Source organism: Tigriopus californicus, chromosome 2 (genome assembly GCF_007210705.1).
Source record: "Tigriopus californicus strain San Diego chromosome 2, Tcal_SD_v2.1, whole genome shotgun sequence".
Lineage (NCBI taxonomy): Eukaryota > Metazoa > Arthropoda > Copepoda > Harpacticoida > Harpacticidae > Tigriopus > Tigriopus californicus.
In genome coordinates, this window is record NC_081441.1 from 13,096,637 (window position 1) to 13,119,681 (window position 23,045).

General features: G+C 46.4%; 9 protein-coding genes across 10 annotated transcripts; 6 read left to right on the top strand and 3 right to left on the bottom strand.

The window, feature by feature from the left end:
* Positions 1 to 782: 782 nt before the first annotated feature.
* On the bottom strand, positions 783 to 3,586 carry LOC131893506 (kelch-like protein 17). Of its 2 annotated transcripts, none has more exons than XM_059243554.1 (2): positions 2,026 to 3,586; positions 783 to 1,941 (listed from the first exon to the last, which is right to left on the bottom strand). In XM_059243554.1, the coding sequence occupies exons 1-2, from the start codon at positions 3,490 to 3,492 to the stop codon at positions 1,897 to 1,899; spliced, it is 1,512 nt and encodes a 503-aa protein (XP_059099537.1). In that variant the 5' UTR covers positions 3,493 to 3,586; the 3' UTR covers positions 783 to 1,896. The 2 variants fall into 2 exon arrangements, with proteins under 2 accessions (XP_059099537.1, XP_059099538.1); XM_059243555.1 differs by having other exon boundaries at positions 2,005 to 3,585.
* On the bottom strand, positions 3,494 to 5,186 carry LOC131893507 (checkpoint protein HUS1-like). The gene is made up of 2 exons (XM_059243556.1): positions 4,621 to 5,186; positions 3,494 to 4,054 (listed from the first exon to the last, which is right to left on the bottom strand). Exons 1-2 carry the CDS (start codon positions 5,122 to 5,124, stop codon positions 3,587 to 3,589), a joined length of 972 nt encoding a protein of 323 aa, XP_059099539.1. The 5' UTR covers positions 5,125 to 5,186; the 3' UTR covers positions 3,494 to 3,586.
* Positions 5,187 to 7,079: 1,893 nt separating this feature from the next.
* LOC131892902 (small ribosomal subunit protein eS6-like) lies at positions 7,080 to 8,150 on the top strand. The gene is made up of 3 exons (XM_059242768.1): positions 7,080 to 7,141; positions 7,223 to 7,314; positions 7,400 to 8,150. Exons 2-3 carry the CDS (start codon positions 7,246 to 7,248, stop codon positions 8,063 to 8,065), a joined length of 735 nt encoding a protein of 244 aa, XP_059098751.1. The 5' UTR covers positions 7,080 to 7,141; positions 7,223 to 7,245; the 3' UTR covers positions 8,066 to 8,150.
* Positions 8,151 to 9,143: 993 nt separating this feature from the next.
* LOC131892901 (proteasome subunit alpha type-4-like) lies at positions 9,144 to 10,415 on the bottom strand. Its single transcript, XM_059242767.1, has 2 exons — positions 10,025 to 10,415; positions 9,144 to 9,717 (listed from the first exon to the last, which is right to left on the bottom strand). The coding sequence occupies exons 1-2, from the start codon at positions 10,294 to 10,296 to the stop codon at positions 9,222 to 9,224; spliced, it is 768 nt and encodes a 255-aa protein (XP_059098750.1). The 5' UTR covers positions 10,297 to 10,415; the 3' UTR covers positions 9,144 to 9,221.
* A 732-nt stretch (positions 10,416 to 11,147) lies between these two features.
* Positions 11,148 to 13,842, top strand: LOC131892826 (pre-rRNA-processing protein TSR1 homolog). The gene has a single exon (XM_059242680.1). The coding sequence runs from the start codon at positions 11,293 to 11,295 to the stop codon at positions 13,801 to 13,803; it is 2,511 nt and encodes an 836-aa protein (XP_059098663.1). The 5' UTR covers positions 11,148 to 11,292; the 3' UTR covers positions 13,804 to 13,842.
* Positions 13,843 to 13,845: 3 nt separating this feature from the next.
* Positions 13,846 to 14,950, top strand: LOC131892829 (DNA-directed RNA polymerases I and III subunit RPAC1-like). The gene has a single exon (XM_059242684.1). It carries the CDS (start codon positions 13,846 to 13,848, stop codon positions 14,911 to 14,913), a length of 1,068 nt encoding a protein of 355 aa, XP_059098667.1. The 3' UTR covers positions 14,914 to 14,950.
* A 151-nt stretch (positions 14,951 to 15,101) lies between these two features.
* On the top strand, positions 15,102 to 18,096 carry LOC131892827 (RNA polymerase II-associated protein 3-like). The gene is made up of 2 exons (XM_059242681.1): positions 15,102 to 15,251; positions 16,679 to 18,096. The coding sequence occupies exon 2, from the start codon at positions 16,694 to 16,696 to the stop codon at positions 18,053 to 18,055; it is 1,362 nt and encodes a 453-aa protein (XP_059098664.1). The 5' UTR covers positions 15,102 to 15,251; positions 16,679 to 16,693; the 3' UTR covers positions 18,056 to 18,096.
* LOC131892828 (uncharacterized) lies at positions 15,258 to 16,678 on the top strand. Its single transcript, XM_059242682.1, has one exon. It carries the CDS (start codon positions 15,285 to 15,287, stop codon positions 16,620 to 16,622), a length of 1,338 nt encoding a protein of 445 aa, XP_059098665.1. The 5' UTR covers positions 15,258 to 15,284; the 3' UTR covers positions 16,623 to 16,678.
* A 3,207-nt stretch (positions 18,097 to 21,303) lies between the features above and the next one.
* Positions 21,304 to 22,977, top strand: LOC131893345 (CAP-Gly domain-containing linker protein 1-like). Its single transcript, XM_059243343.1, has one exon. The coding sequence runs from the start codon at positions 21,304 to 21,306 to the stop codon at positions 22,975 to 22,977; it is 1,674 nt and encodes a 557-aa protein (XP_059099326.1).
* Positions 22,978 to 23,045: the final 68 nt, after the last annotated feature.

The window sequence follows — 23,045 nt, forward strand, 5'->3', positions numbered from 1 at the left end:
GTACTGTTAAACACTTTTGGACACTTTGGACACTATTTGTCGAGCAGCGTGATATTTCAGGAAGCATTTTGATCAAATTGTAATAAGGTCTCTCTCTCCTTGACAATGCTTTTAATCCAATCAAGTTAGTTCCTCTCTTATCATTCACTTCCTTGAGTCAACTTCGTTTGGGACAATATATCTGGAGAGCTGTTTCTGCTAATGCCGTGGAGTCGCTCAAGGCAGGCTGATGGATCCAGACACTGAACAAATACACAAGCTCGTCCTCGGTCTTGACGAACCCAATGTCTCTGACTACACTTTGATCCATGAGTAGCTGTTCTTGGTAATGACTCTGAATAGTGGCTCCATTTTGTACCAAACTTTGATTGATCGCTTGAGTTTCTTGGTCCAGATCCATCTTCATTCGTTCCAAGTCGATTTCGGCCCGCAATTTTTCTAAATTTCTCGTCAAAGCATCAACACATTCTTTGAGGCTGTCAAGGACCTCTTGAAGGTCATAGAAATGTTGTTGAAGGGACGCAGAGAATTGAGTCGAGAAGTTGCATCGCTTCAATTCGGACCCTATACCTTCCAAAATTAATTTCCCACTCTTCATATTCATTTTCCATTTCTCCAAGGAGGTGAGAAAACCTTTAACAATCTTGATCTTGGGCCCTTCCGGTGGGTGTGCAGAATTGGATGATTTGGTCATTGTTTCTTTTATTCTGTAAGATTAAAACAAATATTGAATTGGTCATGTAGAGTACAATATTGTGTTCTATCCTAGAGCGTTGTATTACATGTAGTTTTTATCAGTCACGATCAACTATTGCCAAAAATTCGAGATTCGAAACGATCTCAATTGCGAATAGGCGATACTCGTTTGGTCCAAATGAATGGATACATTGTCGAAGTATTCCTCAATTTCAAGGGTATGAATTGGCTCAGGATGCGGATTTTGGAGTAGATCTTCCATTGAAAAAGTGATTGCGCGGTAACCAATTGGTTCATCGCCAAAGTCTTCAGCACGTTCAATCGCCACACTCAAATAGTCTTTGGTCATTTTTAGGTCAAGAGGATCAAAATGGCGCACAGGCATCTCAACGCTAATCAAGCATTGGGACGAGAGTTCTTGATTCATGCTCCAAATTTCAAAGTTCAAGGAATTGTACCCTTTGTTGGGTATAGCGGCAATGTAAGGGTGGGAATAGTCGAGACACAAGATGGAGAATTGGCATTTGAATACGCGGACCATTTCTTTGGAGACCATGTTGTAGACCTTAATATATTTGTCCTCTGATCCGGACACTATCATGTCTCGATCAACTTCAACATGGCTGACACTCTTTTGATGGTGTCGCAATCGGTCCAAGAGTCTCAGTTGGAAATCCTGGCCGATCTCATAGATGTGGATCATGCAATCACCACCGCACGTGACCACCTTGTTCTTGTAGATCTTCACACCCCAGATTGGGCCTCTATGATCATCGAGACGTTGAAGTCTGCAAAAGCTTTTCCTATCCACAACATTGATAAACGAATCTTCGCCCACACTCACGATTAAATCGTGGTTAATGTCTAATTGAACGCAAGAGTTCCCATGTAACTTCATGGCAATCTTTCTTCGAGAGGTTCGTCGATCAAAGACATCGACAAATCCGTCGCAAGTGCCACAGAACGCTTCATCTTGGTCCCATTTGATATCAAAGACCTCATTGGATGGGATGTACAATCGAGAACTCATGACCTTCCACTGCCTCCAATTGTTGCGTAACTTGCTTTCCAGCCTTTTTCGGCCAGGAATAGATTGTTCGATCCACTCGTTAATGAAGTCTCGCCACAAATGGCACACAAGTTTGGCTTCCATGAGATCAGAGCTTGAGAGATTCAAGAAAATCTCTCGAACTACGGGATTCAAATTGTGGGCCAACAGATCATGGATAATGGAGTCCATGGTCCCTAAAAGAAAGTGAAAACATCCGATTGTTAATATGATCTATCCAATTCATTAGTCATATCAACCTATTCGAAGTTGTAATTCACCACGCCGAAACAGCCATTGTAGGATTGCAAATCAATACTTTCACCGGTCCAAATAATGTCGAAGCGATTGCTGTGAGTGTCAAACACCTCGATACTGGCCTCATCTGAAGAGGCGTCGAATTTATAGATCCGGTCCTCCACCATACACATGTGGACACATTCATCCTTGAATTGGCCCATTAATTCCAAAGCGTACGATTTTGGCTCAGGGCTGAACTTGAACAAATGGTAACCCTGAGCCAGAAAAATAGCGGTGGCAGAAGTCACCGCTGCGTCCATTTTGAAAGACAGGTTGCAACCCTTGGGTAAACGGCTGGCATCAAATTCGAACGAGGTCCAACTGAAACCTTTGTCCGACCAAGACCCTCGGAGAAGATTCGGCCCAAAAACGAACAGATCGTGGTCAAAAACACAACAAGGAGGGCTGTTCATTGGGCAAGGTAATGGTGACAAGGTCTCGCAAGTTCTTGCGTTCATGTCCAATTTGAACACAGCGTCTGATTTTACGCGGAATCGTCCATAACCTCCAACTAAAAAGATATTCCGATCATTGTCAGTGCAGATTCCCATGTGTCTTATGGGCGAGGGCAATTCCATAACGCAGTCCCATACTTGGAGGATGGTGTCGTACCGCCATACTTTGCGGTTCCAGTTACTACGCCCTATGACCTCTTCACCACCTAGGGAATAAATATAAGGCCCAATGGCACAGGTGCGTATTCCGACGGGGCAATTGCCGCCTTGCTCAAATGGAGGCAAGCAAACCGGCCGGCTTAAGGAGGAGGTTTTCAGGTGGAAGCTGTGGATGTAACCGGACGATCCTTGAACACTGGGTTGAATAGGAAGCTTCCGAGATTTGAGATTGGCCAAAGGCGCAGAGGGATCCTGGATGGCTTTCAGCAACGAAAGGCGACAAACATTTGAATCCTGTGGGGAGCAAGCCTCCAGTCGATGTCGGATCAGCTTGAGCAAATCGGTGTCGGGCGTGACGTGCAGCTCTGGACACGAAACGATAGAATAGAAATCTTCCAGTGAAAGGTCATCCCAAGATTGTTGGGTGGACAAGGTGGGGAAATGCCATAAGATGAATGATTTAGCCCTTTTGGCCAAGGAAGTAAGACCGTACATGTCAGCGGCTTTCCAGACTTTGAGAGCCTTGTCGTGTTCCAAATGGTCCACGAGATATTTCTGACAATGCGAGGTCATCACTTTCAGATCGAACATATCCGCAATCTTCAACACTTCGTACACGTTCTCGTCGTCGATGGGGATAGATTTGCCTTGTGTGAATTGGAGCACAGCTTCAAACTCGTGAGGATTCACGTCTTTCAAGGTGATTTCGGTCTGATCCTTTTCCGCGAACGGCGATGAGAACATGACCTCAAAGTAGGAACTAATCTTGACCAAATGACTTTTGCTCACTTCAAAAGACTTTGAGCCTACGTTCAAAGTGATTTGATCGGACATGTTGCTGGAAAAGGAACAAAATCAGATCGTGTCACAAGCTGGTCGATCCTACAAAAAGAGTTATCACAGATGGGTTTTATTCGCCGAATATGATCTAGTCGTGAATAGCAGGCACAAAGTATTGAAGACAAACGTCGTCGTGGATCAGGAACAAGTGGAGCATTCGTTCCTCCACCAAGTTGCAAATCACACGATGTGGTCCAATTTGCTCGCCATTGAGGAGCAGGCTTAGTTTCTTGAGATCTACACGAACTGACACGAAATCTTCCCCTTGGTCGTCGTCGTCGTCATCGTTATCGTCCTCATCATTAGCGTTTTCGTTTTCCGGGGGAACTCTGCGCGATGCGTCATTGAGGGCTTGGAACCGGGATTGGTTGAGAGACTCGTCGAACTTGGGTCGGGCACAATGGGCAAAATGCGTGATGACCTTGAGGGTATCGGATTCAAGCACAAACCGAAGTTTGCCTTGATTGTTCGCCTCCATGGTCATGCGTTTGCCCATGTTCTTATAGCGATCCACCAACGACTTGACTAACTTCAGTTCGGGTAGATATATAGAGACCTGGGTGGATAAAAATCGAGATGGCTCTTTTCTTTCATTTGAGATAGTTAATTGGTTAATGAGATTTACTCGGGATTAGCAGAACGTTCCTTTTCATTGGGCACATTAACTTGACTGAAAGCTAATCCTGAAGACTGGATTGAGACATTCTTCGTAGAAAGCGTGTAACTGGGTGTTGCGTTATCATCTTTTCATTTCCAGACTAATATTCTGCATATTCGGAATGTAATCCCTATCAGTTCCAAATGAAATATGAATGGTCATTACTTTTTCTTATTAATAAAACATTTGATCTACCTACGAATTAGCTTTGGCTGATCTGGCCAGCCTTTTGGGATGGGCGTTGATCTGGAATTTTGTTTGAAAACTTGTCTAGGCCTGACTTGAAATCTAGTGCAGAATTTTGTTACGTATCAGGAAAATGTCCGTGCATACCAAAGCTACTAGCGTTAAGGCAGTTCTGATTGAAATCCGTCTAATTAGCTCTGAAATTAATTTCATTTATCTCAACCACACCAATACTTCTTTCAAACAATGACCTGGTGGCTGACTTGAATGAAACTTACCTGAAAAGGCGGTATGGCCGGCTCTTGGAACTCGGTCCATTGAGATCGCGGAATGAGCACCACCGGGAAGTCGTGCGTGACCTGTCGACACGTCCCCGAAGCCGCCACATTCCCGGGGGCCAACTCCAAGTCAAACGATAAACACGGGGAATCGCGTTTCTTGGTCAGTTTGAGTTTGACGCTTTGCGCTGAATGCGTATTCTTCAAGGCCACCAGGTTCTTGGCTAGAGCATCGGGTTCCAATTGGAGGTAGATTTCGTTTTCCGTGGGTGTCACACCTTCCATTTGATATTCCTGGAACAGGTCCCGGGGTTTGCCCTGGACCCACACATCGCCCCCAGGGGCCATGCCGCCCACAGCCATGAGGTAGAAATGGTCGGGAGCTAAGCGAAACACGCACGCGTTCTTGCTCAATTTGGCCATGGTTTGAATGAGTTGGTAGAATTTGCGGATCGATAATCCATCCGTCAAACGGGCGCGAAACTTCATGGTCCATAAAATCATACAAACATGAGATTTAAACTCAATGATTTACCAATACAGACTATAGATAAACTACAGTGTGGCGCCGGTAAGCGAAAAACGCAGGATTGGCCTAATGTGCAGAGGGAGTTGGCCCTACTTGACATGACTGATTTTGAATGATGGATTGTAACTATGAGGAAGGATCAGCATGAAAATAAGGTTGATTTAAGGCAGTATAGCCGATTGAAACCAGGTGGAATCTTCCGAGTTGGGATTGATCCGTCACGCTGCCGTTGCCTTTGTTTTTCTTCCGAGGGGAAAACAACAATACTTTTTTATCAGTGTCTCCACATCTGGTGGATTTGCGCCAATTTTACGCTTTTCCCCCAGACTTTGCCCTACTTTGATTGCAAAAACTTTAACAACTTGGCTGGAAATTGACTACCCTTTGTGCGAAGCCAAAAAGAAAATATGAAAAAATGACAAGATGTGAAAAAGTAGGTTTGTTTCCCACATGAAATAGGAAGCGGAAAGGTATAAAAAGGGCAATAATGACGTGATGAAAGGTAATAGAAAGTTGATGACAAAATATGAGAATTTTATGTATGAATAGTGTCAGGGCAATTGTGCAAACATGTTTTTGTTGCCATGTTTTTAAACTTCACATCATCGTTTTCTTGAGTTTTCTTTGGAAATCCATTTTTTTTCGCCTCCTATTTGGAAGTCCTGAATGCATGAAGAAACTACTTCGAAAGAAGCTGAGTAAAGACTCTCAAAGATGAAAGTGTACCAAAGCCTGAATAAAAGGATCATGAGAGAACTTAAGACGATTATGCCATGAGTACAATGAATTGATGGTCTATCACCAAGGTTGAGCGCAAATGAAATAGCGTAGTATCTTGTGATAAAAAAAAAAGGCTTTGGGAAGATCCTAAAACTCAAGTGTCAAGGGGAAAGTTTCATCTTATAAATACACCACAAAAGTCAAAAATATGATATCCTCTACGTATTTACAAATTTCAAAATCAATTGTAATTATAACGACCCAAGAGGCTCCCAAGAATGCTCAATAACCTTTCGCTTTTCGACGACCAAAGCGGCCTTTCATTATTGCCCATTTTTCTCCTAACAACAGCAGGCAACAAGAAAATTTTAGGGCAAACATCCCTTGATCGCCATAGGCGAGTCCCTCATAAGTGGAAATTGATCTTCACGGATATTTCATAGTTTTGCCCTTGTGCAATCATTACCCGGTGGGTTCAATTTGTTTTTCATGCATATTTTTGAGGGAAAATGTAATTTATCAGGAATAATGGAGGTATGAGGTATATAGCCATGATGCAAAAATAGTCTTGAAATATTGGCTATAGAGATTTTAGGAAACGTAACCGTAACGAGTAATGCTGTTCCCTTCTTAGACGATCAATAATTGAGTGAGGGATAACTCATTTCAGCTCATGGAACTAGGACGGTAATGCGTTCCATTTTATTGAGGAACGACGAACCAACACCTGAAGTCACTAAGAGCCACGTCGAGTGGTTTTATTTTATCATGACAGGAAATCCAATCAGCCCTTTATCTTGGTTCTCATACTATCTACCCCTGGACGCCCTGGACCTAAAGGACAAAAACTACATCAATCCAACCATGGTAAACGTTATTCTCCACCGATTAGTTGGCGGTGCTACTTTTTTAAACTTAACCTAAACTTATCAAACCGAACCTAACATTACCTAACCTAACCCAACCTAACCTGACACGATATGAGTAGCCCTTAAAGCCTCAATCTAAACGTTTCTAACAGTTTGTCACAAATTTAAAAATGAGCACCGCCAACTAATCGGTTGAGAATAACGTTTATCATCCACATATCTAGCCCATCCCCGAGGGAAATGCCCATAGATAACTTCATGGTTTTCTATGGAAATGCCACCCAAACTACGAGGTTGGGTAGCTTTGTCGAGAGGTTGCCAAGAGCCCTCAAATTGGGCAGCTCAGCTGAAGCCGCGTTTCAGCTGAGCCCTTCCTTTTCCTGTTGATTCGCAAGCCGTCAAGGTGGGTTGCCTCGAATTTAGACGAAAGTTTGAGCCGTTTACCGTCGAACTTGGCCTTTAAGCCGTGCCCTTTGCCTTGCAGGTTGCTAATCCCGCTCCATCAGCATGAAGATCAACGTGGCCTACCCGGCCACTGGCCGTCAAAAGCTCTTTGAAGTCAATGATGAGATCAAGGTGAGAGTCGTTTTCATGGCGTTGTGATGGCTGCGATTTTTTCGCCTTCTCCGCCCGACCCGTGATTAATGTTGTTTTCTCGCAGGTCCGCCCCTTTTATGAGAAGCGTATGGGCCAAGAGGTGGATGGTGCCACGCTGGGCGACGAATGGAAGGGTTACTTGCTGCGCGTGACCGGCGGGAACGACAAGCAGGGCTTTCCCATGATGCAGGGCGTGCTGACCACGAGCCGTGTGCGGCTGCTCCTCAACAAGAACCACTCTTGCTATCGTCAACGCAAGGCGGGTGAGCGCAAGCGCAAATCCGTGCGCGGCTGCATTGTAGACGCCAACATGTCGGTCATCTCCGTGATCATCGTCAAGAAGGGTGAGCAAGACATCCCCGGCTTGACCGACTCGACTCTGCCCAATCGTTTGGGACCCAAGCGGGCCTCCAAGATCCGCAAGTTCTACAACTTGAGCAAGGAGGACAACGTGTGCCAGTACGTGATCAAGCGGCCCATTCCCGGCAAGGACGGCAAGAAGCCCCGCACCAAGGCGCCCAAGATCCAGCGTCTGGTCACGCCTATCATGCTGCAACGCAAGCGTCATCGTTTGGCTCTGAAGCGTCGCCGATCGGAGAAGAACCGACAGGCCGCCGCCGAGTATGCCAAGATCTTGGCCCAAAGGCAGAAGGAAGCCCGCGAAGCCAAGGAGATGCGCCGCAAACGCTCCGCCTCCCTCCGCGAGAGCCGAAACTCCAAATCCAACTAAGCAGATTCACTACGTTATGTCTTCGAAGGGGAGCCATCCTTTGGCTCTGGTTCCGTCGGGAATAAAACAACCACAAAAAAAGAGAGACTACCTTACAGTTCATTGTTCCATTTTCCAGAGAGGGTGTGTCACTGGAGCACGTTTGCTTCCGTGAGAAATATGGTATATGTAGTCTTAGAGCAGGGTTAGAGAGAGCATCTTTTTGGGTGGCATAGAACCGAACGAAAAATTTCAATTCAAAGCCAAATGGAGACTTGTTAGTCTGGGATCAAGCACCCAGATTAGAGGTGTGCCCTTAGTCACCGCCAAATTCTAACAGAATTTACTGTATAGGTTGCCATCGATTTAATACCGCGAAGTGTCAAAATTTAAAAACATTTCTTACCTCATTCCCTCACCATTTCCTGTTTCCCGATCGGAAATCGTGCTCGACCGAGAAACCAGAAGATGGAGACTAAATCCACTCAAATGGACCTGCCACCCTCATCCAGCATCCCCGCCCCCTCGGGTTGGCTCGATCCGCGCCCCGAGGTCCTCAGCCACAAGAAGTTGACCAAAGCTCGTCAACTTTGGCAGGATCGAATCGCTCCAGCCAGCCTCATCCCTCTAGCTACGGCTAATGGTATGCTGGTCATTGGGACCCATATTTCCCCTACAAAGGATTGCTTCTTCGCCCTACCCCAATATCTCATTTGGACCGGGACCATCTCGTTGGCTTTGGTCGTCTTAGGCGTCATTAGCCGCTACCTGTTGTCGATGATTTTGCAAGACGCCGTGATCACACATTGTGAACGCATCGTCTTGGCCCTGTTGTACGCCTTGAGCTTTGGTTTAGTCTTGGTACAGGTTGTGCTGTTGCTCATTGGCACTATCATACTGATTCCGAACTTGTCCGTGTGGCAGCACTCGGATCCGGGTTTGCCTAATTACTGCGAGTACGGCATGGTCACGTTCGCCTTGATCTACCTGAGCATGTCTTGGGTGTTTATCGTCCTGGGACTGATTTTAGCCGCGATTATTTGGACCTCTGGACGGCTAGCTGGGCCACAAATGCTGCCTTAACGGCTCATACAGGATGAAAGAGGGCATTTTTTTTTTAATTATTGTTTCTTGGGAAAGGAAAATTACATAGTAAAATATAAGAACCCCACACCGTTCAGGGCTTGTCTTTCTTGGCCTCTTCGGCGGCCTTCTCACTGGCCTCGAACTTCTTGATGAGCTCCTCCATCTCGTTAACGGGCAGGATGCGGATTTGAGTCTTGTCATCCTGGCGACTCAAAGTGGCGATCTCGATCTTGTCGGGCGTGATCTTGGTCATGTCCAAGGTCTTGCTCAGCACCTTGACGGCTAGGTCCAAGGCGTCCTTCAAGGTCATCTCGCCCTCCTTGTATTCCTGCTTGAGTTGCGAAACGGCCGCACTGGCGTTATTGCCAATGCAAGTGGCCTTCCAGCCGGAGTAGTTACCGGAGGGATCGGATTGATACAGTTGGTAACCCAACTCCTTGTCCCAACCGATGTACAAGATAGACACGCCGAAAGGTCGCTTGCCTCCGTACTGGGTGTAAGCCTGCTTGATATCGCACAAATGCGACACCAATTGCTCGCACGGCATGGACTCGCCGTACTTGTAATAGTACCGTTGACCGATCAATCTGGCAAGGCAAAAAGTACATCATTCAGTTGATTTGGCTCGAGTCCTTGGGTTGTTTTCTAAGGCAGGTCATTTTAAATCACATCATCATCATCATTGCGACTTGTTTTCGTGCGTTCAGTATCAGTATCAGTCTCGTATCATTGCCTTACAAACTGTCAAACTTGGGGATTCCCGTCTTTGGGTGGGAGCTCTATCTCGTAAACTTTTATCTTATGAGGGTCATTTCATACTCGAAACAATTGGCACAAAACGTCAACCATCTTAGATTTAGACCCAATGGGCCTGGCACTCCAATCCCGACTTACCGGAGCTCCTTGGTGAGCACATTGGCATCCGAGGTGATGCCGGCCACCGAGCACGCCATATCGTCATGAAGATGGTAGATCTTTTCGCTGTGGAACACTTCGTCCAAAAGTTTGTTGGTGTTGCGTCGCTCAGCCGCCAACAAGATCCCATCCTGGGCCAAGATGCCCAAGCAAGTGCCGGCGTGCCCGATGGCCTCCATGGCGTACTCCACCTGATACAAACGTCCCTCGGGACTGAACATGGTCGTGCGGGAATCATAACGACGAGCCATGATGCGAACACAGGGCGGATTCTGATGGGTGGGCACAAAAGGATGGTGATAGAGGGATGCCTGACGACGGGTTCAAGGAAGGGATAATGACTCGGCAAATGAGGATTGAGGAGCCAAGCAGAATCGCTTAGTTGACTCAGTTCAATCCAGTCAGGGTACGCGAGGAGTCACTTGAGGGCCAAATGTGAGGTTTTCTGATTAGAGGATGATGGGCATGAGGCTGAAGTCATTGGTCAATTCATAGTAATAGAGTTAATAACTAGGTTTTAATGGAAAAGCCGAGTTCCAATCTTGGGAGAAATATAAAAAAAGTTAGGCCTCAGATCAGTACCAAAGTTGACCTCATGAAGCCTGAAATGGAATAGGTATTTTCAATAGTCATGGCCGAATCACGTAGCTTCGTCGGGTTTATATGGTATTGCTCGGGACAAACGTGCCTCGAAAATGGATCGCCGTCGAAGTCCGACCCGGCCACGCCCACGCGGATAGCATACAAGCTAGCCCTAAAAGTGCCCCAGGGTTCGACCGGTCCTAATTCGAGGCCAAATGGTCAGTGTGGCCGGAGCCCAGAAATTTGATGTCAACCCTCGACGGCGACCTGCCCCCGTGTGGCCGGAGCCCAGAAATTTGATGTCAACCCTCGACGGCGACCTGCCCCCAGCGATATTTTGATTGCCCTGAATACGATTCATACGTGGTCCACAATTGAAATGGTGGCATTTTGATTGCCATATTGCTATCGGGAGGCATTATGAGGGGGTTGATCAACCCCGCTGTTCATATTAGCCAATATTTTCACTTTTTTGAGTGAAAGACCATGCGGTCACCCTAAATTACGTCAACAAAAGCACATGTCGTTCTTTTCACGCTGAGGCCAAGCAGACCCATTCATGTCTGGGACCCGATCATTCAGTCCTTGAACACCGTATCCAAGAGAAACAAGCCAGCGGCTTAACATTACCGGATCCGACGTGTGCAGGCGTGACTTAATTCTCTATGACGATGCCACCTCCCATGGGCGGGGCTCATCGAGCCGGACCTTTGAAGCAGTCCAATAAATCCCACAAAACGGGACAGCATCGCTCCAAAGGGGCGGTCGATCTAGCCAACAAGGGGCGGGTGGGCGTCAAAGTAGCCACAGGACGGTCCGGTCAAGGCCACCGATGGGTTCAAAAGCGGAAAGACCGGAAGTATCAGATGACGCAATTGCGCAACAAAAAGAAGGCCCAAGTGTGGGCTCAAAAACGTGCCTTGGGCGCGGCCGACGCCCCGCCCATTTTGACGGCTTGGCTGGACTGTCAGGTCCAATCGCCGGATTTGATTCCGCACCTGGAAGCCTTGTTGGGCGCGTGCGACCCGGATATGTTGCTTCGTCGCACGCCCCGGGCCTTACATTTAGCCTGTCCGCGCTTTAAGCAACGTTTCGCCTTTGTTCAACCCCCTACCCAGGATCTCCTCAGCGTGCTGGATTCGGCCAAGGTCTGCGATTCCATCGTGTTTTTATGCTCGGCCCTCGAGCTGGAATCCGGCGGGTTGGCTCCGGCCTTGGAGACGATTTTGGCCGCTGTTTTAGCCCAAGGCTTGCCCACCCCGCCCGGCTTTGTCTTGACCGACATGGCCGATTGGCCCATCAAGCGCCAAAACGCAGCCAAGAAGACCCTGCTCAAGGCGTTGAATCAACGCTTCGCTATTGACAAGATCTTCACATGTCAGACCGAAGCCGAGGCTCTCTTGTTTCTGCGGCATTTGGGCTCGCAGAAGCGGCGCACCAATAGCCTGCGCCAAAGACGCGCCCATTTGGTAGCCGAAAAAGTCGAATTTCTGGGTGAGAGCGCCCTGGGCACGCTCAAGGTCACCGGTTTCGTCCGAAGTCAGACCTTGTCGGCCGATCGTTTAGTCCATCTTCCTGGCCTGGGCTCGTACCAGATTCAACAGATTGAATCGGCACGAGATGAGTTTCCCTTGGACTTGCATCGCCGAACCGGTGCCCACCACGCCGACATTGATATGGGATCCAGTGTGGGCAACGTGATTGCCACGCCCAATCCGACCGCCCAAGAATCGCTCGAGATGGAAAATGAGCCCGACATGTTTGATGGCGAACAATATCTCTCACCCGAAGAGGAGGCTTTGGCCCAACAGACCTTGTTAACCGATGGACCCGGCCCTAAGACCGTGGTCCGTGTGCCGAAAGGCACCTCTGAATATCAAGCAGCTTGGATCATGGATCAAGCTCGTGCGGCGGGTGAGGAGAATGAGTCCGAGGAGGATGACGAAGAGGAGGATTCGGATGAAGAGATGATTGAGCGCGAACTGCAAGACGACGATGAGGATGAACCGGAAAACGAAGACGAATACGAGACCATGACCATCACCTCCGAGGCCAATATGGACGAAAACTACGATGAGAAGCACGTCAACTTTGCCGAGGAGAAGCAACTTTTAAACAAGATGAAAGAAGCTCGAATGGAAGAAATGTTCCCCGATGAAGTGGACACGCCTACAGACCAGACGGCTCGCCAGCGTTTCCAGAAATACCGAGGCCTCAAGAGTTTCCGCACCTCACCCTGGGACTACAACGAAAATCTTACTCCAGACTATGCCCGCATCTTCCAATTTGAGAATTTCAACCGCACGAAAAAACGCGTGCTCAATGAAGAAGTGGACGGCGCCGAGCCCGGCTGGTATGTGTCGATCTACATCAAGGATTTCCCTCAACACATGGCCTTAGAAATCCTAGCCAACGAAAACGCCTCTCAACCCCTCGTGGTTTACAGCATGCTTCCACATGAGAACAAGATGTCCGTGTTGAACTTCGTGGTCAAACGACACTCCCTGGGTCACCAAGATCCGATCCGCTCCAAGGAACGCCTGATCTTTCATTGTGGTTTCCGCCGTTTTGCCGCCTGTCCAATCTTCAGTCAACACACCAACGGGAGTAAACACAAATACGAACGGTTTTGGCGGGAAAACGCCACTGTCGTCATGACAGTTTTCGCACCAATCGTTTTCCCGCCCGCCAATGTGGTGGTGTATCAAGAGCTGGCCAATGGCCGTCATGATTTAGTTGGAACCGGTTCGTTGCTCTCATGTGATCCTAATCGACTGGTTATTAAGCGAGCTGTTTTGTCGGGCGCGCCATTCAAAGTGCAGAAAAGGAGCGCCGTGATTAGGTTCATGTTCTTCAATCGCGAGGACATCGCATGGTTCAAGCCCATTGAGTTGAGGACCAAATATGGACGACGGGGTCATATCAAGGAACCCCTGGGCACGCATGGGCATATGAAATGCATCTTCGATAAGCCTATTAGCCAACAAGACACGGTCTTGCTCAACCTGTTTAAGCGAGTTTTTCCGAAGTGGAACTATGATCCACATGTAGCGAAACCTTCCACGGGCGAGGACCTGATGGAGGATGAAGGCTCCGAGGTGCTTCAGTTAAAGAAAAACCCGCCCAAGAGCATTGTTAAATCCAAGTCGACGGAAGATCAAATGGCGTGCGATTGAACGAAAATAAAATACTTCAATATTGCTCTTTTTTTTTAATGAATGCTTTGTTGCAATCTAAATCCCGGAGTTTTGCTTCTTTTTCACATAGGAAACATGGAGGACGACTTTGCCAAGATCTCCCTGAAGCAGTTCGAGATCGCCAACACTTCCTCAGCCGCTTTTCCAGGCACAGTCGAAGGCCAAGGATGGACCACCAAAGACTTTGAGAGGACCCTCAAGATACGAATCGTGAAGAAAGAGGGCATGGATATGGAATTCGATTTGATCGGAGTGGATCCAAGTCTGGCTAACGCCTTCAGGCGAATTCTAATCTCGGAGATTCCATCCATGGCAATTGAAAAGGTCTACATGCACACGAATACTTCCATCATTCAAGACGAGGTGCTGGCCCATCGCTTGGGTCTTGTCCCACTTAAAGCTGACCCCAGATTGTTCGCTTGGAAGGGACAGGACACGGACGATTTTGGTACGGACAAGGATACCTTGGAATTTGAAATCAAGGTCAAGTGCTCGCGAATCACGGGTGCGCCCGAGACGTCCGACAATAAGGACGCGCTCTACCAAAATCACAAAGTTGAATCGGACATCATCAAATGGATTCCCAAAGGCGATCAGAGCGATTGGCTCAGTGCCGATCCCGGTCCCGTAGAGAAAGATATCCTCTTGTCCAAAATGAGACCTGGCCACGAGATGGACATCAAATTGTACGCTTACAAAGGCCTTGGGCGCGATCATGCCAAGTTCTCACCCGTGGCCACGGCTTACTATCGACTACTACCCGAGATCAAGCTGAACCAAGAGGTGAGTGGTGAGGCTGCGGAGCGACTGCAGAAGTGTTTTTCCCCCGGTGTGATCGAGCTCAAGGGTGGGAATAAGAAGGCCGTAGTCAAGAATGCGCGGTACGATGCGTGCTCGAGGAACGTGTTTCGGCATGACGATCTCAAAGATACCGTGACCATGGACAAGGTGCGGGACCATTTCATTTTCACCATAGAAAGTGTGGGTGCCATTACCCCGGACGATCTTTTTCGGATGTCCATAGATGTGCTAGAGGCCAAGGTGGATTATTTTCTGGAAGAACTGGATGCCTGTCTCACTCTTGGGTGATGTTTGTGATGAATAAAATATCGAAGTATTCTATGCATTTTGGGTGTTCAACAAAAAAACTGTAACTTGAAACTCTGGCGCCCCATATTTGGGCCCATTCGGTTAGGAAATCGTACCTGAGGTAAGACTCTAGAATGAGTATAGCAGCTTTTTTATACCATTCCCATCTCCAGTTATGCTATGTTACGCAACATTTTGCTTTTTTGCGCTTTTTCCGACCGCTATCTCGAGACACTGGAAAGTTCCTGAGGAAAAATTTGTTTTTGATGTTGGGGGTCGCTGTTCCAACGTCCTTTACCTATTTGATACATACTTGCATGGTCCTCTGGGCGTCAGAGGTGAGTTACTAGCTAAGTCCGCTACCATCTACCATGCCCCTGGCCAGGCGGGTCGTGGTGACCGGATTGGGCCTCGTCTCGCCCTTAGCCGTGGGTGTCCCACCCACATGGCAACGCTTGCTAGCCGGACAATCCGGCCTTCAAAATCTAGGCCCATCCGCCTTAGTGGCGGCCAGTGCCATGAGTCCCGAGATTTGGGCCAGTCTGCCGTCTCAGGTGGCGGCCATGGTGCCCCGAGGTCCTCAGACCTTTGAATTCGACATAGAGCGGGATTTTCCGTCTCACGAACGGCGCATGATGTCCCACGCTATGAAGTTCAGCTTGATGGCGGCGCAAGAAGCCCTGCAAGATGCTCAATTGACGAAGGTCCAAGACCCCGCTCGTTTAGCGCGCATAGGCGTGGCGGTGGGCATGGCCATGGTCGACTTGGAATATATCGCCCACAATTATGCCGCGCTCCAGGCCGGGCAGTATAAGAAAGTTGGACCGCATTTCGTACCGCGGATTTTGCCCAATCTGGCGCCCGGTCATATTAGTATTGCCTACGGTTTCCAAGGTCCGAATCACGCCGTGTCAACCGCGTGTGCTACGGGTTCACACGCCATTGGCGACGCCTATCGATTCATTCAGGCTGATACGGCCGACGTCATGGTGTGCGGGGGCACGGAGGCGTGTGTGGACCCGTTGGCCATGGCCGGATTTGCCCGGGCTCGGGCCTTGAGTACTCGATTCAACGACCGGCCAGAGCGGGCCTCTCGCCCTTTTGATCGGAATCGGGACGGGTTTGTCATTGGTGAGGGTGCGGGAATTTTGGTCTTGGAAGAACTCCAACACGCCTTAGAGCGTAGAGCCCAAATTTATGGGGAAGTTTTGGGCTATGGCTTGTCGGGCGACGCCCATCATATCACAGCCGGTCTGGCCAATGGTGAAGGGGCGGTGTTGGCCATGCGTGGCGCTTTTCATGCGGTCGGAGCCGATCAAATCCATAATCTGTGGCACATTAATGCCCATGCCACCTCCACCCCTTTGGGAGATGTGGCCGAAATGCGAGCCGTTCAGACACTTTTGGGCGAATCAGATAGCCAACCCTATGTGTCGGCCCATAAAGCTAATCTGGGACATCTGCTCGGGGCTGCCGGAAGTGCCGAGTCGATTTTGGCCCTTAAGAGCCTTCAAACCGGAGTCATTCCGCGAATTATTAATGTCGACCATTTGGACCCAGAGATCCAAACCCAAGCCCGAATTGTGACGGGTGAGAATGTGGATGAATCGGATCGAAATAGGTATCAACCCCTGCGACTCACCTTGAAGAATTCCTTTGGATTTGGTGGCACCAATGTCAGCTTATTATTCGGACAATACACTGAATAATATCACATTATATTCATACTTGAGAATCGGTAAAGATACAAATAGTCTTGTTATAGGTGAGTGGATGAATCATGGCCAGTCCGGAAGAGATGCGAGCCCTCACAGATCAATTCAAGAACAACGCTGAAGATCTGCAGGCCTATATGCGCGATTTGAATCATTGGGAAGAGGAAATGAAACGCAAAGATGAGCAATTGAGAGCCCTCAAACGAGGCAATCCGGGCGGAATCGCGGAGATCGGCGACAAGAAAAAGTCCGCCGAAAACGAGAATCAGCTCTCGTCCGAGCAAATGCATCAAAAGGCCATCATGGAAAAGGAGAAAGGTAACGAGTATTTCAAGAAAGGCCAATTCGATCTGGCCATTGAATGCTACTCCCGTGGGATTCAAGCCCATCCGACCAATCCGATGATCATTGCCAATCGAGCCATGGCTTATCTCAAGATCCAACGCTTCCAAGACGCGGAGGATGATTGCACGTTGGCGGTGGCGCTAGATCCCACCTATGTCAAGGCGTTCATGAGGCGTGGCACGGCCAGAATGAGCTTGAATCGAGTGTCCGAAGCTGTGGAGGACTTCCAGAAGGTTGTCGAATTTGAACCGAAGAATAGACAGGCCAAAAGCGACCTTGAGCAAGCCTTGATGAAACTGAACAACACTGGCAAAGTTACTCGAAATAAAAGAGAAGCTCTGCCGCCCAAAAGTGTAAATATCCACCAAGATCTACTTGCCAAACCCAAGCCAACTCGATTGGATCAAGATACGTCCCATGAGTCGGTATTAAAGTCCCTTAAACTCAACGACGTGCAGGATGAGTCGGATTATGACGTCCAAGCCAGTCAAGACTCCAACTTGTTGCAAGATATCTCAGTCAAACAGAAGGAGACTCAATCCTCCTTCCTCACTCCGGTGTCATCCAAGAAAATCGAGACCGTTTCCGCAGATTTGTTGAGCACGGGTTCAAAACCCAAATTCAAGTTCCAGGAGGAACCCAAGTCAGCCCTCATCATTCCCCAGAAACCCGCCCAAGGTCCCAAACCAAAACCTATTCCCGTTGAAGTGAAGGTCGAGCTCAAGCCCGTGGAACTGATCAAACCCAAGTCCTCCGTGCAATTCTACTCTCATTGGAGACGCCATTCTAGGGAAAGAAAAAGTCTCTACCTCCAGTTATTGAGTGCAAAAGACTATCCTCTCATTTTCAAGCAATCTTTGGAACCTCAAGTGTTCACGGAAATTCTGGAGGCGTTGATGCAGGTCCAAATTGGAGTAGGAAATCATTTGTTGGGGTTATCACAAGTGCCCAGAATTACAGCTCTGGTCATGTTTCTCTCGGAACAAGAGAAATCGAATATAACACAATTGGTGGAGAAAGCGAAAAACGACTCGGGTTTAAGTGAAAACGATTTACAAAAAATAACATCCACCTTCTCATAAAATGCGTCATATGAAATGATAATAAAACAGTATGTGACACATGTTCAGAGTCCGACTTCTTAGGCAATTTTTGCTCTGATATTCTTGATATCACATGAACTTATTCTGGAGAGGTTTTTATTCGTTTCTGATGCACAATTTTGATGCAATGTCTGATCTGCTCATCGAAACTTTTTTTCTCATACATCATTTACCAAAGCAAAGCTTTTGAAATTGCTTTTAATCAGGTTGATGTGTCCGTGCGGAGACAGAACATGACCAAAAACATTAAATTTACTAGGAGGTTTATGTTCTTTATTTCTCAAAGGCTAAATTAACCACAAGCGAATTTTTACTAATTCGGTGGGAAGTAATACCTTTGGACTGTAACTTTTGCTACCCAAGTTTAACTTGTTGAAATTGATAATCGTGTTGACTATAGATGCAAGTACTGGCTACTGGGGCACGACAGAAACCAATTAAGGTAAAAACAGCAACACGGGTTTAAGTGGAAAACTTCTGCCTTGATAAGACCTGAAAAAAATCATTGTTGGTTTTATATTTTCAATTTTTGGCTCCAACGCAAATTTGTTGCAACTTTTTTGTCTTTTTTAGCCATTGGCCAAGCCCTTTTTTCTCCCCATTTTAACCCTGAAGCAGTCTAAAATAATAATGATGAGTTTTTATTGCGACTCGTGGTCATGTCAACGAAAATAAAACATGATTAAGATAATTGTATAAGCATACACATGATAGGTTTCAGAAAAATCCTGTGTACTCTAAGACTTATTTTGAGCCAAAAACCAAGTCTTAATTCAATCGTTCTTCGGTCCGTTTCTCACGGGCTACCCTGCATAATTGAAGAGCAGACCATATGTAATTTCACCTTTATTTCTGTCCTCCAGGTTGACATGAAAATTCTTACCCTTTGTGAAGATACAATATTGTGGTTAGTCATTCACCAGGTGAGACTGTTTAGCTCAGGGGCAACAGCAGTTAAGATTGAGAATATTTCGTTTCTAGAAGTAACTCGAAGCATCATCTGTGAAACTCCGTCCAAGAACTACGCACTGATTTTACAGTGAGTGTCTGCATGTATGCATACGCATAAACTACAGCTTGCTTCAGCGCAAACTCATGTGATATCTATTCATGGAAATACATTATTCATTTTTCTCGTCATTCGATTTGTAGAAAAAGCAATGAGTGAGAACCTTGCGAGAGTAGGATAGGATATTTCGAGAGTAACTACAATATTTCCCATCCATGGACGTGATGGAGATAAATATTGGGGTGCTTGCTGTTGAAGCATATTGAGAAAAATATTTAGACCAATATCTATTGATTCTTTCGAAGGGAAGATATGAATTGAGGTGATTGTTACACGAGCCAATTAAGGGAAATGCACAAATGGCTATATATTCAGTTAAAAAGCACTTTAAGTTAATCAAGCTCAGGTGGAAACACTTGATTTTTGACCGAAAACAAGAAAGCATCTCGAGTTATGAATTGCCTTGATCAAATGTTAAAACGGATCTGAAAATGAAACTGCCGTCTTCCTTCTGATTTCCAGGTCATTGTTCTGTTAAATCAGGAAGTTTAATATTCCACCTGGGTGACCCCAATCCTGACACTCTTGCACTCAGCCTTGACCCCAAATTGGTTTCCATTCCTGACGGTTGTTAGCTGAGCACGTTTGTACTCACACCACAGATTAAAATTTTCTTCAAATGCCAGGACTTCTAGTAACGATTTTTATTGCTACAAAAAAAAACGAACAACTTTTGAAGAAAAAAAAAACATTTTGGATAGTAGCCTGGATCAGTAAGTTAATAAGCTTCAAAGTATAATGAGAACACATTTTCAAAGACATAAGTAATATACATCAAAGGTACTCTTAGTTTATCAGCAACGTCTATTGAACATTTGTTTCGATAGACTTCAAAAGTAGTAATTTGCAGCAATTATGGCCACAACATGGTCGTGTAGGCTCATGAAATAATTTCTTTTCACTCCTGAAAAGCAAATAAAAATGCTTTACTTGTATGAAATTTATTTCAAATGCTGCCAATAGGTTGTAATAAGACTCACACGCAATAATTCATTCATAAATGCAATCTCACACATGTCAATCGAGAGTTGATTAATTGACGATGATCTTGAAGCTTGACAAGACAAATTCTGTTAACGCTTAATGGATTAGTGTCCAGTAAGTGAAACAAATCTATTGCATAAAATAACGATTTAGAAATTAGGTGGTAAGACGTCTCCACATTAAACTTTAATTATAGGATTAGCTAGTGTTGCCTTGGATGTTTAGGAATAAGGGATAACAAATTTCGCATGTAGCATAACTTTTCTTACTGGCTTGGTTATTTAAAGCTTTCAAAGAAATCAAAACCATTGATATTCATTTTGGTCTCATCGAGAATGCCAATCATGGGGTTGGGAAACACAGTTAGGTCTTGGTGTAAAACGGAACTCCAAACTTTTATTAGTATTGATCGGCTAAGTTTTGGAAAGGAATACTTTTTAATGTACTGTAGGTGATGTGTTCGCTAGTTTGCCTTATTAACGACGGTTTTTTTATTGATCTCCAAAATACCGTTCCTTGAGCTTTATAACAAAGAATTTGCGATTGCAAATTTTGATATTTGGGCATTATACTCACATCAGAATTTATAACCGCCGTGTAAAGCAAAGTGATTCTTGTTATCAACTACTCCTTTGCGAACGGACATTTTTAGCCGTATAATTCGTTGATAGTTCACATCCTAAGCTTGACTCATCTCAAACAGAAAAAACAACTTGCCTAAGCAAAAGGAAAAGTGGGAAAACCTGCGCTCTCTTTTTGTGGCAAAGACAAATTCATAAATCTGGCAGAGGTTGTTAAAAAATGACGGAACTGGTGGGTAATAATACTCTCCATTGAACCACCGGATCCAGGAGCAAAAGAGAAAGCCATGGAGCAGCTGCTTTGCAAATCCCACTTCGTTACGCGTTCCATAGGATAATAACCCTTGAGAGTAATATTGTCGACTAACAGACGGAAGTTCAAACGCTTCTTGCACACTTATACGTCTTTAAATGGCTCGCACATAAAAAAAAAGATACTCGGCGAGGTGAGAGTGCCTACCTGAGGATGATTCATCGCCGTGTGAGGCGTTGCATAACCGAACTAGAGGCAAGAAAGAAGTTCGAAGCATGCCCGCACCCTGACCGCCCTACTTCCATACTTCACTGAACACAACCGAGAAGTCACTTTCAGTATGGAAGATGCCACCCAAGTGTTGAGGCTGGAACTAGAGCACGCTTTGAAAGCCATGGCCAAGATAACCAAAGAACTGAGTCATGACCAGAATGGTTGCATTCTGAACCAAAATGGACGGCACAAGCACACCTTAGAAGTTGAGAGTGATCTCACCAGGTTGAAGGGTGAGAATCAAGATCTGAAGAATGAAAATCAAGCCCTCAAAAACCAGCTTCAGGATCAGAAAGAGCAAAAAGAGCGGAATGATCAAGCTTTGGAAGAGATCCGCGGGATCAGTGCCAGACTTCAAGGTGAAGTCTTGGACATGGATCGGGAAAAAATCCGATTGGCTGATCTCGTCAAAGCTGCCCGTGAAGAGAATGAAGTGCTGAGCCAAGTTATGGAGCAAGTGTCCAAGGACTATGAGGAACTGAAACGATCCCTGGCGTCCAAAAACCGGCCACAAGCCAATCCGGAGGAAAAAGTCCAAGCTTTGAGGAACATGTCCAGAGCATTTGAAAGCGAAAATGAGCTCCTACTCAAAGATAGAGACAGCATGGAAGTCGAGGTCGGATCTCTGAGGAAGCAGATCCGACTGGACAACGAGTGCATTGAAACCCTGAAGGAAACTAACCAGACCTTAAAGGTCGAACTGGAGGCCAAAGACAAAGAAAGAGAGTTCTTCCTCGAACGCTTTAAGCGGGTGGAGATGGAAAAAATCAATGTCATGCGACAATTGGCCAATATCGAACACGAACTAGATGCCTCAAAGGAATTCACGACTAATCTGGAGAAAGAGGCCGAAAACCTAAGACTGATTCAAACCAACTCTGACGAGATCCTTGCCGCTTTACGAGAAGGGAAACGAGTGGTTGAGCAAAAGTTACAAGACGTTCTCAGCCAAAACACTGGACTCAATGAGCAGGTCAGCCTGTCCGAAATCAAGGCTTTCAGTCTGGAGGAAGCCATGTCGAGCATAGAAAGAGAAAAGTTGGTGGCCCAATCGGAGTGTCGCCAATTGGAGCAACAAATCGCAGAGCAAACCACCCTGTATGAATCACAAATCGATTCCATGCAAAACGAGCTCAGTCTGAGATTGGAGGAGTTGGATGAGAACCGGGATCAAGAACTGGACAAGGTTAAACAACGATATATCGACCTGTTTGATGAGAAGGCGGAAGAACTGCACACGGTGAAGGAACAGCTCAGCAAATCTACCAAAGAGCTGAATGAAGCCAAAAGGTTGATTACCGACCTAGAATTCAGGGAGGTGGAGCTCCAGGATTTGCTTTCAAAAGCCAGGTCCCAGATGGATGATAAATATCAAGCCACCAACGAGGAGGTTCAACGGGAGATCTCGTCATTAAAGCTTTACACCATTGAAGTGGAAACGGAATTGGAACACCTCAAGGCCCAGTATGAGGGCTTGCAGAGCAGCTACAAACAATCGGTCGATGCCCTTGGCTCCAGGCTCTACGAGATCACAGACCTGTTGCAAGCTCATAAGTTGAATGAAGATCTTGAACTCAAGTGCCATGCTGACGAACTGGCACGATCAGCAGATAATCAAATTGAACTCCCGCCACAACAGAACAAAGACTCAATGCCAAAAATTGGATCCAAGGGGAACAAGAAGAAACTCAAACGGAAGAACAAAAGGAACCACACCAATGTCAAACCCGTCAGAGGATAGGTAAAAACCAAGCCCAACTTGCCTAGTCACATCACTAATTTTCTCACCAACATTTTTTGTCACATAAC

Excerpts from the sequence above, each read along its gene's own strand:
- LOC131893506 (XM_059243554.1), bottom strand. The coding sequence starts at position 3,492 with ATGTCCGATCAAATCACTTTGAACGTAGGCTCAAAGTCTTTTGAAGTG. Across the intron at positions 1,942-2,025 it reads ACAATGGCTGTTTCGGCGTG|GGACCATGGACTCCATTATC; the intron begins GTGAATTACAAC and ends ACTTTCTTTTAG.
- LOC131893507 (XM_059243556.1), bottom strand. The coding sequence starts at position 5,124 with ATGATTTTATGGACCATGAAGTTTCGCGCCCGTTTGACGGATGGATTA. Across the intron at positions 4,055-4,620 it reads CGGCCATACCGCCTTTTCAG|GTCTCTATATATCTACCCGA; the intron begins GTAAGTTTCATT and ends TTATCCACCCAG.
- LOC131892902 (XM_059242768.1), top strand. The coding sequence starts at position 7,246 with ATGAAGATCAACGTGGCCTACCCGGCCACTGGCCGTCAAAAGCTCTTT. Across the intron at positions 7,315-7,399 it reads AAGTCAATGATGAGATCAAG|GTCCGCCCCTTTTATGAGAA; the intron begins GTGAGAGTCGTT and ends GTTTTCTCGCAG.
- LOC131892901 (XM_059242767.1), bottom strand. The coding sequence starts at position 10,296 with ATGGCTCGTCGTTATGATTCCCGCACGACCATGTTCAGTCCCGAGGGA. Across the intron at positions 9,718-10,024 it reads GTGCTCACCAAGGAGCTCCG|ATTGATCGGTCAACGGTACT; the intron begins GTAAGTCGGGAT and ends TTGCCTTGCCAG.
- LOC131892826 (XM_059242680.1), top strand. The coding sequence starts at position 11,293 with ATGACGATGCCACCTCCCATGGGCGGGGCTCATCGAGCCGGACCTTTG.
- LOC131892829 (XM_059242684.1), top strand. The coding sequence starts at position 13,846 with ATGCTTTGTTGCAATCTAAATCCCGGAGTTTTGCTTCTTTTTCACATA.
- LOC131892828 (XM_059242682.1), top strand. The coding sequence starts at position 15,285 with ATGCCCCTGGCCAGGCGGGTCGTGGTGACCGGATTGGGCCTCGTCTCG.
- LOC131892827 (XM_059242681.1), top strand. The coding sequence starts at position 16,694 with ATGGCCAGTCCGGAAGAGATGCGAGCCCTCACAGATCAATTCAAGAAC.
- LOC131893345 (XM_059243343.1), top strand. The coding sequence starts at position 21,304 with ATGGAAGATGCCACCCAAGTGTTGAGGCTGGAACTAGAGCACGCTTTG.